The sequence below is a fragment of the Cebidichthys violaceus genome, unplaced genomic scaffold (assembly GCF_023349555.1).
Source record: "Cebidichthys violaceus isolate CVI_PGR_0920_01 unplaced genomic scaffold, fCebVio1.0.p SCAF_67, whole genome shotgun sequence".
NCBI lineage: Eukaryota > Metazoa > Chordata > Actinopteri > Perciformes > Stichaeidae > Cebidichthys > Cebidichthys violaceus.
This window is the reverse complement of record NW_027176894.1, coordinates 129,358-144,411: the sequence shown is the minus strand read 5'-3', so window position 1 is coordinate 144,411 and position 15,054 is coordinate 129,358. Positions and strand designations below refer to the sequence as shown.

The window sequence follows — 15,054 nt, the reverse complement described above, 5'->3', positions numbered from 1 at the left end:
ACCGTGAGTTCTGTGATCTGCTGCACCCAAAATCTGCTGGTTTGCAACTGTATTTGTGGGGTTGTGTCCAATGCTGCTGTGACTGTGTATCTGTGAGTATACTCTTACACTGTGTGTGTGTGTGTGTGTGTGTGTGTGTGTGTGTGTGTGTGTGTGTGTGTGTGTGTGTGTGTGTGTGTGTGGATGAGATGGTATTTCATCCTTGTCATTGCAATGCTCCAAGCTATGAAGAGGAAACGGTTGTAATGATACACAGTTTTGCCATTTGTAATGATCTGTCTGTTTTTTGTCTCTCTGTGTGTGTGTGTGTGTGTGTGTGTGTGTGTGTGTGTGTGTGTGTGTGTGTGTGTGTGTGTGTGTGTGTGTGTGTGTGTGTGTGTGTGTGTGTAGTCGCTGGTGCGACAGCCGTTGTGTCGGCGTCGGGCTCTGCTGAAAGAAAGTTTCTCAGAAGTGGAAGGAGAGTTTGTGTTCGCACGATCCATCGACTCTGACAACACAGACGCCATCGCAGAGTTCCTGGAGCAGTCTGTCCGAGGTGTGTGTGTGTGGGTGGGTGGGTGTATTCATGATTGTGTGTGTGTGTGTGTGTGTGTGTGTGTGTGTGTGTGTGTGTGTGTGTGTGTGTTAGATGGAGACACAGTTTATTTGTTTTCCCCTGTGTGTCTTGAACCTTTTTGTTTGTGGGTGTGTTGTATGCAAGTTTCATTTCATTTGTGCCCTTACCTGCTGCTTTCATGTGTGAAGTAAGTGTGTGTGTTGTTGTTGTTGTTGTTGTAGTAGTAGTAGTTGTGTATGTGTAGTAGTTGTTGTTTTTTTTGCTTCTTCTTTGTTTGACCTGTGTGTGTGCGTGCGCGTGTGCGTGCATGCGTCAGATGGAGACAAAGACCTTCCATGTATCTAAAAGATAATCTGTTAATTTCCTTTCTGCACGACTAGAATCGTGTTTTGGTGTATTAATGTGTGTGTGTGTGTGTGTGTGTGTGTGTGTGTGTGTGTGTGTGTGTGTGTGTGTGTGTGTGTGTGTGTGTGTGTGTGTGTGTGTGTGTTTAGACTCCTGCGAGGGTCTAATGGTGAAGACTCTGGAGAAGGATGCCACATATGAAATTGCCAAGCGCTCTCACAACTGGCTCAAGGTGTGTGTGTGTGTGTGTGTGTGTGTGTGTGTGTGTGTGACACAACTAAAAAGCATCTGTCCTCTTATGACACAAATACAAACACGTGAGCACAATTTAGTGTCTAACAATAGGAGCTGATTTCATGTTTCTGGAGGACAGAGAGGGATTTAGCTCGTCAACATTTCCAGTCTTTATTCAAGAGCTCTGACAGTTCATTGTTGATAAATGACATTTAATTGTGCTCTCTGGCATTTAATTAATGCAACAAAAAAAAAAGATATTTAGAGTCATAACTGAGATGTTGAGATGCACATCATCCCGTTTGTTCATTGAGCTCTATTGTGCTATGATGCATTGCATCTTTAATCGTGAAACGTGTAGTTATAGATATAGATAGATAGATAGATAGATAATGTGTCACACTCTGCCGTGTCCTCGCTCAGCTGAAGAAGGACTACCTGGACGGCGTCGGAGACACGGTCGACCTGTGTGTGATCGGCGCCTACCTGGGGAAAGGCAAGAGGGCGGGCACCTACGGGGGCTTCCTGCTGGCCTGCTACGACGAGGACAACGAGGAGTACCAGTCCGTCTGCAAGGTGGGTGTCCAACGCAGGACGCTTCTAACTAAACAAGGTTTTCAGGTTTAATCATTTTATAGCTTTTATAGTCGTTCAGCTTATATTGTTGATTGAAATTTGCATATTACAGCCTCTTAAGTAACAAATAATGTGACTCTATGGAGTGCTGCAGGAATGATTCCTAAAACCCAGATATGAGTCAGTTTGGGCACTTCCTGTTCCCTCGTGTCAATGTTATTTTTAGGTTTTTTTTAAGTGTTATTGTTTAGATGCCTGAAATAAGGTCTGTGGTTAACACAAGCTTAAGAGATACTAACGTTTTGTTCTACAACATAGAATATGTGAGTAAATCCACGGAGCTTATTTTTCTGCAATAATCCGAAATGCACTTTTAAAAATCTCGTTGGCGTTTTGAGCCAGTGAGACGCTAACTTCTGGGTCGGCCTATGAAAACACGTCATCCCCGCAGCGCTCCCTTCGTGTTCTTTCGTACTCACGCCTGCTATTCTAAGTGCATTCACACTGACAAATACGTCACCCCGGGTGGTGTTCTCACAACCCTCCAACGGTCGCCATCTTGGCTACGAAGTGGAGGAGGAGGAACCGCGAAACGTGCAAGACGATGTATTTTCCTCCTACGACTGTCAGGTGGGCCAACAAGCCGCCAGATGTTCTGATGGACAACAATCACGTTTAAGTGTTCGGTCGCAATTCACCGTTACGGTTAAATGTTGTGATCGTCTTTTCCCGGACGGCGCACAACAGCCGCGCTCGATTGGAGACGCTAACTGTCAAAATGAATGCGATACGCAGAGGAAGTACAGTGTACACGGTGTACTACATGGAAGTGTACTAAGTTGAGACGCGGCAAAAAAGTGAATCGACTTTTTAATGGAAGTGACAACATCCTTCACTTCGTTGTTTGTCAAAACTCCAGCAACACTTAGTTGTAGTGTGAATGCATCGTTTGGCTGGTGGCCTTCATCCAGGTAGAGTTTCTACTGTGAGTGTTTCTCTTCTCTGCACTCTGAAGTCTAATTCTCAGACAGACTTGTTGCTTTTGAAGAAACGATAAAGTCAGTGTTTCATTGGAAGAGTGGTACTTATGTGCTTCACTGTGGCTCAAATATGATCAATATTCTCTTTGTTTAATGAGGGGGAATGCGCGGGCACACACACACACACACCCCTGTGTTAAAGGTGCAGCGTCTTGTCCGTTCCAGAGTCGTCCGGCTCAAAGAACTCGAGTTAAACGTCTCAAAGTGAACCGTTCTCACATTTCTGGGCTGGACGCGGACGTCAATATTTTCAGGCAACATTCGAATCGTGAAGTTCAAAATGTTAATATATGTTGTTTATTTTTTTGCCCTCTGGCAGTTCATGTATTTAAACATGCAACCTTTTGGTGAGGCAAGACCAATCTTCTGGTCCCAACACATTTAATGTGTCGTAGCACCGCCAGCGTTCTGACAAACCCGCCTGTTCTCTTTACTTTAATAAGCTTTCCAGATCTCTGTATTTAGGAGGTGTATAGTGTCGATCGGGTTGTTTACGTCTGTTTATAAAGTGTGTGTGTGTGTGTGTGTGTGTGTGTGTGTGTGTGCGCGCTGCGGGGTGTTTGTATGTCTGTGCTGAGTGTGTTTCGGTTGTGTTTGTATTCAGTGTGTGTGAGGTTGCTCTGCGTTTGTGTAAGCGCTTTTGAACTGTCACTTCTCCCCTCAAATTTGAGGTGTGTGTGTGTGAGAGTGTGAGTGTGTGTGTGAGAGACTGGGTGCATCTTAGGATAAGTGGTAAGCGTGTATCGGAGCATGCATGACACACTTGTGTGTGTGTGTGTGTGTGTGTGTGTGTGTGTGTGTGTGTGTGTGTGTGTGTGTGTGTGTGTGTGTGTGTGTGTGTGTGTGTGTGTGTGTGTGTGTGTGTGTGTGTGTGTGTGCGTGACCACGTGTGTGTGCGTGTGCGTGTGTGTGTGTGTGTGTGTGTGTGTGTATATTTCAGATAATAAGAGCGTGAACAAACCCGGTATGACTTTACCACAGAGCATAAATTCTGTCTCTTCTTCGTCCTGCAAAAACCTTCCATCTCCGTTTCTTCTTCTGTAACGTTTATGTCTTTATCCGTGGAGAAGGGATTTAGCGAGCAGCGAGTGAACACACACACTTTTTTTTTTTTTTTTCTCCTCTTCACTTTCATGTACTTACACACATTCACACCTGGGAGCTCGCCGGTACACCGCCGCAGCTGTTCTGCTGCCGGCCGTTAGATTAAACCCCGCGTTCACTTTGCGGGCGGCGCCGGCGCTGGCGGACTTTCCCCGTTCGCACCATTTTCTCCCATAAATAGAATGTTTTCACACTCGAGATGACTCTCCTGTGAGAGGATGGATGTCGTGCTCGGAGTACACAACAGAAGACGTTTACTCGCCGCGGCGATGAAGAGCTCCCCGTCTGTTGTCGGGTTATTGATTCTCATCTTCCTCCTCTCGCACAGCTGCTTGAGAAACCCTCACGTTTCAGATATTCTTCAAACCAAGAGGTTATTCCTTCAACGGTTGCAACTCTGAACAAATGCTGACCGAGCAGCACAGTGGAAGCACTCGGTCAGGTGTCCAATCACACCGGCTTTTATTGTTGTGCGTTTCTCACACTCTCAGCTGGGATCTGGGCCACATGAAGATGGAGGCTTTCCCGTCTAATCTCCGGTTATGTTTGGAGAACTTGGCAGTTACACTTTGTGCTTTTTCTTATAAAGTAATGCTGGTGCATCACCTCCCCCATACACAGCAACTTTAGTAATATTTAGAGTTTAAAAACTTCAGCCGGAATCCGTTTATTTCCTATTAAAGTGACGGACACGTAGCACACAGTCTCTGCTTCTTCTTCTTCTTCTTCTTCTTCTCTTTCACTTTTCAATGTCAGCCGTAAAACAAAAAAAACACACTCTTGTCGTCCTTGACACGGTAAACTTCATCAAGCCTCATGTAGCTGAAAGCAGAATTTAACCCACTTTGCCTTTTTTCCCCCAAAGTAATCTCGACTACGCGTCCCGCTGAAGCGTCCTTGAGCGAGATCCTCTGTGAAGTTCACTCTCGGTTCACGGAGAATAAGAGGAATGCTAATAAAACCCAAAAAAGACAATTAGGTTACGGTCCCAGCATCAACTGGTCATTTGGACTTAACTTCTTACTGGTGCTTATCGTGTTCTGTTCGCTCAGGAGTCCTAAAAGTCTCATATTTGCTTGTTGTTGGTACTGACAAAGAGGCTGAGACATCGGATCAAATCCCAGTCACTTCACCTAAACATAATGAATTTCTCTATTTATTATCTTTGCAATATTTTACGATCTCACATCAGGACTGATCTTGTTCCGCCGCTGAACGAAAGGCCCTTTTTTTAAAAAAATGTTTATTGTTTTTAAACCGTCTCGTGTTGACGGCAGCCTCGGGAACACGGAGCTTCTGGTGGACACCTGCAGAACTTCACACCCGTGAGCTGAAACGCGCTTCATTTGCACGACGCTTCCTTCCCCTCGCTCTGTGTGCTGTGTCAGCCCGTCGGGTGATTCTTGTGTCTCAGCGGGTTTCAGGCCTTTTGAGAGGTGACACCACGCTTCAGGCAAAAAGCAGGAAGACGTGATGCGGGGGAGGGGGAGGGGGGAGGGGGGGGGGGGGGGGGATTTGCTTGCTGTTGTGTGTTCTGCTCCTCGCTACCAAATGTCTGCTGTCTCACCGTGAGGCAGTGTGTGTGTGTGTATCTGAGTGTGCGTGTGTGTCTTATCTCCTTTCGTCTCTTCCAGATCGGGACAGGCTTCAAGGATGAAGATCTGGAGCAGCATTACAAGTTCTTAAAGGTAATGCGACACAGCGAGCACGAACCTGCTCTGTACAAATCACGCCTCGACACTTGTTTTCCCACACTGACGCCGGCGTATTTTAAATTCATAACCGGGGTTTTAAACATTCTGCAGCTACAGGTTCTTCTTCTTCTTCTTCTCTCTTCTCAGTCAATTGTGAGGTTAAAAGAGACGGAGCGAGCGTGGCATGAGGTCCCCTTTCCTTCTGCAGCTCGTCGTTCCCTCATTAAATTCTGCATTGAATCCAACGTTCCTGATCTAAATGGAGACTTTCATGCCAAAATGAGATTGACGGCGTGCAAATGTACTTCTAAAATACAACTCCAAAAACTGCAATCATTTACTAAGTGACGCCTCCGGGTCCAGAATGAGAGAAGCGGCAGCAATGAGCTCAGGTACTACCCCCCCGACATGTCCACGTAGCGTCTGCTAATCCGAACATGCCATAAATCGCCGAAAAAGGAATTACAACAATATAGAAGAAGTGGCTTTGAGCTGCAGGTGTTTGCTTCCTCGTGGGAAAACAGTGGCCGGAGATCATAAAGTGCTTGTTTCGCTAATAAATAAATAAAAAGAATATCTGCGTTTGGAGTAGCTGTGCAGGCGCGCTCTGAAGTTGGGTAATGAATTGCTTTTTCAATTCACATTTGAAGAGGTTCGTTCCAGAGCAGCAGCAGCAGAAATTGACAACTGCTCCCTGAAAGTGATCGCTGTTGTGCGAGTCTGAATTCATTTGGGCGCTCGCGTTGACTTCTTCATCGGCTAAATTTAGACCCGCTTCTGCAGAAATAAGAGCAGAAGGAGGGGAGCTTTTCAAAAAACGCAGTCGTCTGTTGAGGAAAGCAAACTAAATAGTGAGATGATATTCACCGAACAAGCCTGCCGCCGCGTTCTGGAGTGAGACGTAATACCTCAAAGGTTAAGGGTTTAGACTCAGTGGAACAAACGGCTGCACAGCAGAATCACAGTGAAACAGTGATTGAGAAGGCGGTGGAACCTTTTTTTTTTTTTTTTCTTTCTTTCTTCTCCCCCGGACCAATCCAGCCAGTTCTGCAGTGCTTCGTAATGAGGCGCTCCGTCTGAAGGTGATGGATGGTGAATTAAGGCGAGCTGCCCGTGTGGCCGCTGCGCTCAGGTTGCAGAGCTGCAAGGCCGACCGGGAGTCCAGACACGGAGACGATGGACTCTGTTCACACTCCTCCGGGGGGGCGAGCTGCTGCTGCTGCTGCAACGAGGGACTCACTGGTTCCCTTTTGTTCTCACCTTGTGTGACATTTACTGCCTTTTGTCTAAACTAAACTATGAATCTAGAAAACAATCAGCAGCTCTAAACTCCAGAAGTTAACACGGTGGTGAATAATTGATATACAAATGGTCATTTATCCACTAAACATGAAGTCAAACTTCGTCTTCTTCTTCTTTTAGCTCTCCACACCGTAAACGCTGCACGGTCTGCAAACCACGCCGCCGGTACTTGATTGTAATTACTCCCCTTGAAGGGAGTGTCTGTACATGTGCCCTCAGGATGGACGCTTCAGTGCTCGGAGGCGTAAACGACACAAATATTTGCATCTAAGTAGAGCGCCTCCTACGCGTCGCGCTGACCTAGGAGGTGGAATTGCGTCGTCGCATTTTTATAACCGTCAAGACCTGATTTCAGGTCGGGTAAAGCGCAATATCGGCGTATCGCTAACTCGTGTCGATCAGCAGCAGCGTTTTCAGAAGACTCCGCACGCCCACCCGGCCCGCTCATTGTCATTCACCCCCGTGCAAGAGTGTCACTCGAATGCCTACAGTATGAATAATGTGCGAGAGGGGGAACCGGCACCGCCGGAGAGCCCTCTTCTCCCCAGCATTACTTCACTGTGACCCAGTTCCGCGGACAACTGCCGCAGTCTAGTTAACGCTGCACTGTTCCCAGAGTCGCATTAGCTGGAATGGTTGTTTCACGCCAGAACAAGACGGGCATCATTTTGTAAATGTGTGGCGCCTACGCTGACAGAGAGACTGCTCCTGTCAGAGTATTTTTTATTTTTTTTAATATTGAATATGGTAGAAGTTGACAGTTTTTTCACAGTGGGGGGGAGGTGGATGCTTGAGCTCAGCTGCAAGGTTATTTCTGATTTTTATTATCCTAAGAGGTGAGTATGGGGTAGCAGAAGCGTGCATATGGAGGTGTTTCTGAACGGAATCTTTCATGTGGGTGTATGATAATGTGGTTTGGAAATCTCCCTCTCATGCTGGCCCCCAGGCAGGCAGGTATCGCGTGTTGAGACGCCGTCTCTCGGGACGCGATTGTGAGGCAGCGCCGTCTCTTTATCAAGTTCTGTGTGAAAACGTTGCCCTATTTTATTACATTGTGAAAGTCTCTATGTATCTACACTGTGTGTGTGTTTCTAGTTTAAACTGGTTCATGTCGTCATAAATTGAAAATCTTTTTTTGTACAATAATCATTTAATTAAATGATCTCGTCCTCGTCTGTTTTGATTTTCCTCAGGAGCACATTCTGCCTAAACCCCGCCCCTATTACCGCATCGACCAATCGGCGGAGCCCGACGTGTGGCTGGACGCCGCGCAGGTCTGGGAGGTGAAGTGCGCCGACCTGTCGCTGTCGCCCGTCTACAAGGCCGCCATGGGACTGGTCAGTTCACCCCGTTTTTTTTTTTTTTTTTTTTTTTTAATCCCCTCCCCCCCCTCCCTCGCGTGTCTCCGCTGGTAGAATCCCGCTCGTTACGGTCTGTCGCCCTCAATGAAAAGTCACAATTAGCGTCTCCTAATTGAGTTATTAAAAAGAACAAAGTTGTAAAAGATGCTGGGTTTAATAGATTCTTGTTTATTACCTGCTGCACATTAGCCTCACAGTCCCACAGAGCTCATAAAGTGTTCACAGTTTTCAACTCATTTTAACCGGAGTCGAAGCAAAAGAGCACAGCAGAGGTAGAACTCTATCCATCTGAAAATGCATTTAGTTAACAAATATAATCAGTTTCATGTCATTGTGAAACCTTAAAGGACGAGTCGTAACAATTCACACAATCACGATCTGCTCATCAGTCCCCACTTTTTAAGCGAGGCTTTAACCGATCAGTGTGTGTCGCTCTCAGCCAACGTGTCAAGTCAGCAGATTTTCGTCTTGTTATTTGTTGGTTATGAGGCTGATTTAAGCCGCTGCTGCTGCCAGTTCCCCCTAGAACTCCTCAACGTCTCACTGATTTAGTTTGATTATCGTTCTGCAGTGAGCTATTATTATTATGCATTTGATTTCTACATGCATATAACCCGTCAAAAATCTTAGATGCAATTAATCACGTTCAGCATTTTATCCTTCGGGTTATTTAAAAAAGGGGAATATATATACGAGTCCATATCTCTGTCCAATATATTAAAAACAATTAGGATTGAACCGTTGATACGTTTTGAACAGTAGGGGTTTAATAGCTCTCAAAGCGTGTTGAATACATTTCGGGGTTGGAATGTTCAGCGGAGTAGAAGTGACGGAGAGGAGACGCTCCCACGCTTCAGTGCTGGCTTCCTGTCTCTCACTGTGACTCCGTCATGCCCTCAGGTGGATCCAGAGAAGGGCATTTCTCTGAGGTTTCCCCGCTTCCTTCGGATCAGAGACGACAAGAAGCCCGAGGACGCCACGACTGGAGCTCAGGTACGCCGGCTCACCTGCGGTGGGAGGGGCCTGGTGGGAGGCTGAAGAATGGGGTGGGGGTGGGGGGGGTGTCGGATACATGTTTCACGCATCAAATACCACCTGTAGAGCGCCAGGGGGTAAAACGGGTCCGACAATGAGTCGATCTGTAAGCTTGAGGTGTGAAGACGGGACGCCGCGGCTCAACCGGACACGCCGTTTAAAGATCAGAGTGAGCGCTCCGCAGATGTGAAGTCTCTTTTGCTCCTCACATCTGTGTTGTCATAAGTTCATTGAGCAGAAAATGGGGGTGAAAGTGTTCCTCGCTGTGGCTTCCCTTCTGTTGACCTGTAGAAATGAAGTTTCGTGTCCGTTTGACCGCGTCGCTTTGAAGCGTAGAGACTGAACATCTGTCCCGTAACATTTCAAGGGTGAATACCGAACGGCACCGCAAGGACGAGCTTTTTTAAAAAAAAATAAATAAAAAAAAATACAATTTAGTTATTCTGGCATTGATTCATGTAGTGGCCTCCCAACCGCACGGAGAGCAAAGCTATATAACAGTCGAGTAAAGTTCTGGAGTCTGGGTAATATATTGTGCAGTGAATTATACAGCAGTGGAGATGTGCAGGTCAGCTGCAGCTTCACCTGAATACACACAAACTACAAGCAACACTCTGTGGCTCTATGAACATGAAGCCGTTATTCCCCCCCCCCCCCCTTCATATGACGACCGGTGATACAGAAGACTTGAATTTAGTTTGAACGAGTTAAGACGTTGTTACTTTTGCTGCTCTCTAACCCGCGTGGCCGAAACCCACCAGCACATCACTGTTTTATGATGCAACCCGACTGAATTACAAGTCGATGCACACGTCACGGTGTGTTTATGGAATCAAGTTGTGACGGGACCGTCGGCGATATATGAAACGGTAATCGGTGTCCAAATGTTTACTGTCAATAAGCACTGAAACGCGTGTTCCTGTTCTAACTTGTGCAGCGATTAAATATCTTAAAGATGTCAGTTTGTGACCCACAATAAGACAAAGGATCTATAAATGAAGCGGCGACAGCAGCCAGACAACAATCTGTTCACGTTTCACTTTGATTTATAGACGTTTTTCGCCGTCCGCTGGTTTGATTCTCTAATAATAAATGTAAGACGAGTTCCAAAACCCAGATATCAGCAACTGCTGCTCATTGTTTAAAGGCCCCCCAGGCATCCCGGTAGTATTGTCTTCACCTGGTTCTAAACAGGTGTAGCTTTTAATACGGTCTGAATCGTATTACAACGTCAACTTTTCACCGACTGGATTAAACAGCCATCTGCTGACTGCGGAGTCGAGACTTGCGCTCGTTACGGCGGGAGTCGGGTCGGAACATCGGCTGCATCTCAATGATAGTTCTGTCGGTTGTGTTCTTGACGGGACGCGCTCACATTCTGGGGTTCAGCGGTTTAAAAAGACACCTGACCTCATTCGAGTCAGAGGGAATGAAGAATAACTGTGAGTCTGAACGGGTCGGACTCAGGCTGAGAGTAAATGCTTTACCTTTTATCCCGCTTCATTGTCTTCCCTCCTCGCTGTGCCACCCTGCTGCACTGGTACTGATGCTGCTTATTCTGGGTGGATCCTGCTATTCTCACACATTATTCATTGTCGTTGTCCCCCCCCCCCCCCCCCCCTCAAACCCTGTTGAGCTCAACTGAACACAACCTCCGTCTCCCAGTCAGCAGCTGGGAGTCACCGACTTCAAAGCTCGGGTTATGAATAATCAAACTGTTATTTTTAGCTTTCCCTCTTAATGTTGCTGACCTGACTTCATGATCTTCTCCTCTCTCCTCCTACCTTCTCCCTACGCTCTCTAACGCAAACCCTTTTTCCTTCCTTCCTTCCCTCCTTCCTTCTCTCTCTTCCTTCTCTATCTCGGTCCATCTCTCCGCAGATTGCTGATTTGTACAAGAAGCAGCAGCAGATTCAGAATCAGGGGGAGAAAGGCGACCCGGAGGACTACTACTGATCGTCTGTAGTCATCGGCGGTGAATAACGATGAACCGCAATTTCAAAAACGAATTGTAAATAGCTTCTTTCTTTATGTAATGTCGAATGAAAATAAAGGCGCTTGCCAGTTTTAAGCACCCTGTCGTTGTTGTGTTCATTGATTTCTGGAAGCTGCCGCCTTTTTCAGAGCCAAAAGTGCGTAAACATCTCGCCGCGTACTGTGCACATGAATTCCAAAAAACCCAAATCGACTCAGCAGTTAGAGTATACCTGCTGGTAATAGATCCCGATCAAAAAATTCGCTCTGCCAAAAAAAAAAAGAAGAAAAAAAAAGCCAAGCAAAACTCTTTAAATGTGCGGCTGGCATACCGACGTCTTCAGCGGGCCCGGTTCCTGCTCGAGCACTCAGAAGGCGGCGGCGGCAAAGTGCATTGGGCGCGTGCGGTAATAGGACGACGAGCCAAGGAGGTTGCCGGTTGCCCCGAAACGTTATTAGAAGCAGAAAAAGACGCGGGAGCTGACAGTTGCTCAAACAGCAGGACAAAAGAGAAGCACTCACAGCTCGCATTAGATGATGGGAATCCACTAACCGTCCAGCCTGAATCAATCCGAGACTGTCGGAGACGTGGGGGGGTGGGGGGGTTATTACATGGAGAGGACTTAAGAGTTTCCTGCACAGTGATGCCATGTGAGAGGATGTGGGTGAACTTGTGATCGAGATTGAACCGCTGAATGTTCTGCTGAATGGTCGCGCGGACAAAAAGTGCAAACGCATAATTTGTTGACGTTGACAAAAACTTGAGATTTCTGCAACAATTGCTTTTTTCTGCATGCAAAAAAAACCAAACTGCGTGCTTCTAGCCCCGAACTGCGTGAGATCAGCATAAAGCCGGCGTGTCTGTAAAGGTGGAGGCCTTTTGATTGTTTTAATGAGCGCGAGGCAACATCCAACAAGTCCCATCTATTAGTTCTCACAGCTCACTCTTATAGTCTAAATTCAGCCCCTGATGTCGCTTTCCACCAATCAAATCCGTCGATTGAACCACAAACCCAGCACCTCTGGTTACCAAATACGGTATGTTATATAATATCTAATATGGTCATACGTTTCTTTTGTCTTCATCGGGGTCACGATAACAGAACATCTTGGCAGGACAATCGGCTCTTCAGACGGGGAGTGTTTATCGTACTCGGCCAAGTTTCCTGACGCCATCGTCCTTCCTTCTAGGAATGCTGGCTCCCTTATTTCTAGGAAATATCTGTTATAAAACCTGTTTTCAGTGTACTTATATGATGTTTTTCTTCAACTTGCTGGTCTACCGCTGCCTTGATCGTGTTAGTGTGTTCTTGTGTGACTTGGATGAATCCAAAGTCAGGCTTCACGGCACCAAACTAACCGATCGAGGCAACGGTAGACCAGCAACTCCAGTATCTGTGAGGTAAAATGATTCTTGTGACGTTGAAGACGGCACAGATTACGCCGTCGGTTCCCCGTCGGAAACGGTAAAGCAGTTATTATGATGCACATTGCTTTGCTCCCGTGTCTGCTTCTCTAAACTGGGGGCGTGGTGACCGCCATCTCCTGTGGATAATACACCGGCTGTGCTTAAGTACCTCATACAGCCCCACTTTATAAAAAAAAAAATAAAAAAAAGTCCAAACCATCCTTTAAGTGCAGCCGTGGCCTCGTGTTTTGATCCGTGTGGGATGTGTACTCGCTGATCAGTAATGCATTGCTCCAGTGCAACAGCAGCAGCGGGAAGCTGTGCTGAACCCAATGAGATGCAGGGAAATCAACTGTAAACGTCGGTAGGACGGCATTCTTGTGGCGGCAGGGAGGCTTGCTGTACAACAAGTGGGGGCGCTTTACTGCACCGTCTGTGGGACATTTGCATGTAAATGTCGGCCAGTATGTGGCGACGCACACACACACACACACACACACACACACACACACACACACACTCACACTCTGTATGTGGCATGTCACTGTTTTCACATGTAGAGCGGTTTGTATTTCCTCTGCTGGAGTGCTTGTGAGGTCACTGTTTGTTATGCTATCTCTGTGTGCAAGTATGCATACTGCACGGCTGGTGGTTTGGCTATTTGTATGTATGTGTGTGTGTGTGTGTGTGTGTGTGTGTGTGTGGGCTGAGTTTGAGAAAGACACCATTGTGGTACAGTAATAATGGAAATTCCAAATCCAGATTTGCCTGCTCTTTCTGTCTGCTCTGTTGTTGATCTGTACCGTTCTCTTTATTTGTTTTATTCCATATTAATTCACTTCCTCGTGAAGATTTAAAGGCGTGTTTTCCCTCCCCCCCCCCGGTTTGCTCTTGAAATATGTCTTTTCTCCTGCGGGCTACTTTGGGTACATCTGACGCTCATCATGAATACCATCATCACATCTTGTCTATTTTCTTTTTCTTTTCTTTTTTACAGAAACAAGGGACCATGCTGGTGTTACAAAAAAAAAAAAAAATCTGAATTTCAAATGGCACTTGTCGGCTGTGCTGTCGCTTTAGAAGTTGGCTACAGCGAGTGTGAGGAGGGATGGAAAAAAAGACCGTATTGGAAATCAAACGGGCAACAGAGCATGAAATATTGAAAATGCAAATACATAATGAATTCAATTCCATATTGTGTGTGTGTGTGTGTGTGTGTGTGTGTGTGTGTGTGTGTGTGTGTGTGTGTGTGTGTGTGTGTGTGCGTGCGTGCGCCGTATGATCCCGGCTGTTTGTTGTGGATTACTCTGAAGGTTGACTACGGCGAGCGTTGTCTCCTAATTTGTATACGTGTGATGGTGTAAGTGGAGAGGAAGTCTCTGTGCACCTTTTGTGTTGACGGCGAGCGCCTGCACGCCGGGACGCTACTGTATCGGTTTCCTCTTTTGTGTGTGTGTGGGTTTGTTTTTATCATCTCTCTGAAGATGTGTGTGTGCCTGGTTATCTGCCCGTGTGTGTGTGTGTGTGTGTGTGTGTGTGTGTGTGTGTGTGTGTGTGTGTGTGTGTGTGTGTGTGTGCCACTGATGTTTACCGAGGGGGGCAGCTGGAGCACATAACACGCCTGCAGGGCATTGCGGCGCAGTGGCCTCCATCTCCAGCGAGGTCCTCGCCCGTGTTCAAACAGCTGTGCTGTTAGTTCACATCAAGTCACCCGCTCACACCGGGTCCCGCCGGGGGAGGAGGTTGCATTTGCAAACCTACCTGCTCGCCGCCTCTGTTGAGCTGTCCTTTGCTGCTACATAAGCGGCTGGGGGCTTTGGGGTTGAGGAGTATGATTTATAAAAAAGAAGAAGAAGAAGAAGAAGAAGAAGCCCCAGAAGTGATCTCTGGTCTTTGTGACAGATGAAAGGCAAGCTGAAGATGGCTCCTCTGTGCTAAAACTGTCCCCGCTGTGTTCCTCTTAAAAGTTCTAGGAAGTGTCCCCTGAAGCAGGTTTTATGGATTACCTCCACCCACAAAGAAAAAAAATGGGGGGCATCTATAAAAAATGCCAGGTTTCACCTTTCTCTGTCCTTTTGTGTTCCTCCCCCCCCCTCTCCCTGTTTCTCCCACATAAGCTATCTGTCTTGTTCACAATACCCCTTTCTCCACCCTGAGAACAATGCGTTTGTTCTCCTCCACCTCCTCCCCGTCCCTCCATCCATCCCTCTCTCTCTCTCTCTCTCTCTCTGTCCCTCCATCCATTTGTTTGGTGCTCTCTGTGACATCTCTGCCATGCCAGGGCTACGAGGCAGAGAGGGAGGCACAGACCCGGCCATTGTCCCCCCGGCCGAAACCCACGGAATATCAATAGTGTTTTTCTTGAGCGGGAGGGCCGAGCGTTGGCCAGTAACCTTTCGGATTTGATGATGTCAGGCCCCCTCTT

The 15,054-nt window shown here is 46.9% G+C and overlaps 1 protein-coding gene across 3 annotated transcripts in view; it reads left to right on the top strand.

Annotated features, from left to right (window-relative positions):
• The window catches only part of lig1 (ligase I, DNA, ATP-dependent), a 36,405-nt gene extending 25,084 nt beyond the window's left edge, over positions 1 to 11,321 (top strand). For all 3 annotated transcript variants that reach the window (XM_068734797.1, XM_068734798.1, XM_068734796.1), the window contains 7 exons: positions 391 to 535; positions 1,051 to 1,133; positions 1,559 to 1,711; positions 5,490 to 5,543; positions 8,045 to 8,188; positions 9,113 to 9,205; positions 11,129 to 11,321. In XM_068734797.1, the coding sequence (XP_068590898.1) occupies positions 391 to 535; positions 1,051 to 1,133; positions 1,559 to 1,711; positions 5,490 to 5,543; positions 8,045 to 8,188; positions 9,113 to 9,205; positions 11,129 to 11,203 (747 nt within the window). In that variant the 3' untranslated portion in view covers positions 11,204 to 11,321. The remainder of the gene's footprint in view (positions 1 to 390; positions 536 to 1,050; positions 1,134 to 1,558; positions 1,712 to 5,489; positions 5,544 to 8,044; positions 8,189 to 9,112; positions 9,206 to 11,128) is intronic.
• The last annotated feature ends 3,733 nt before the right edge of the window (positions 11,322 to 15,054 follow it).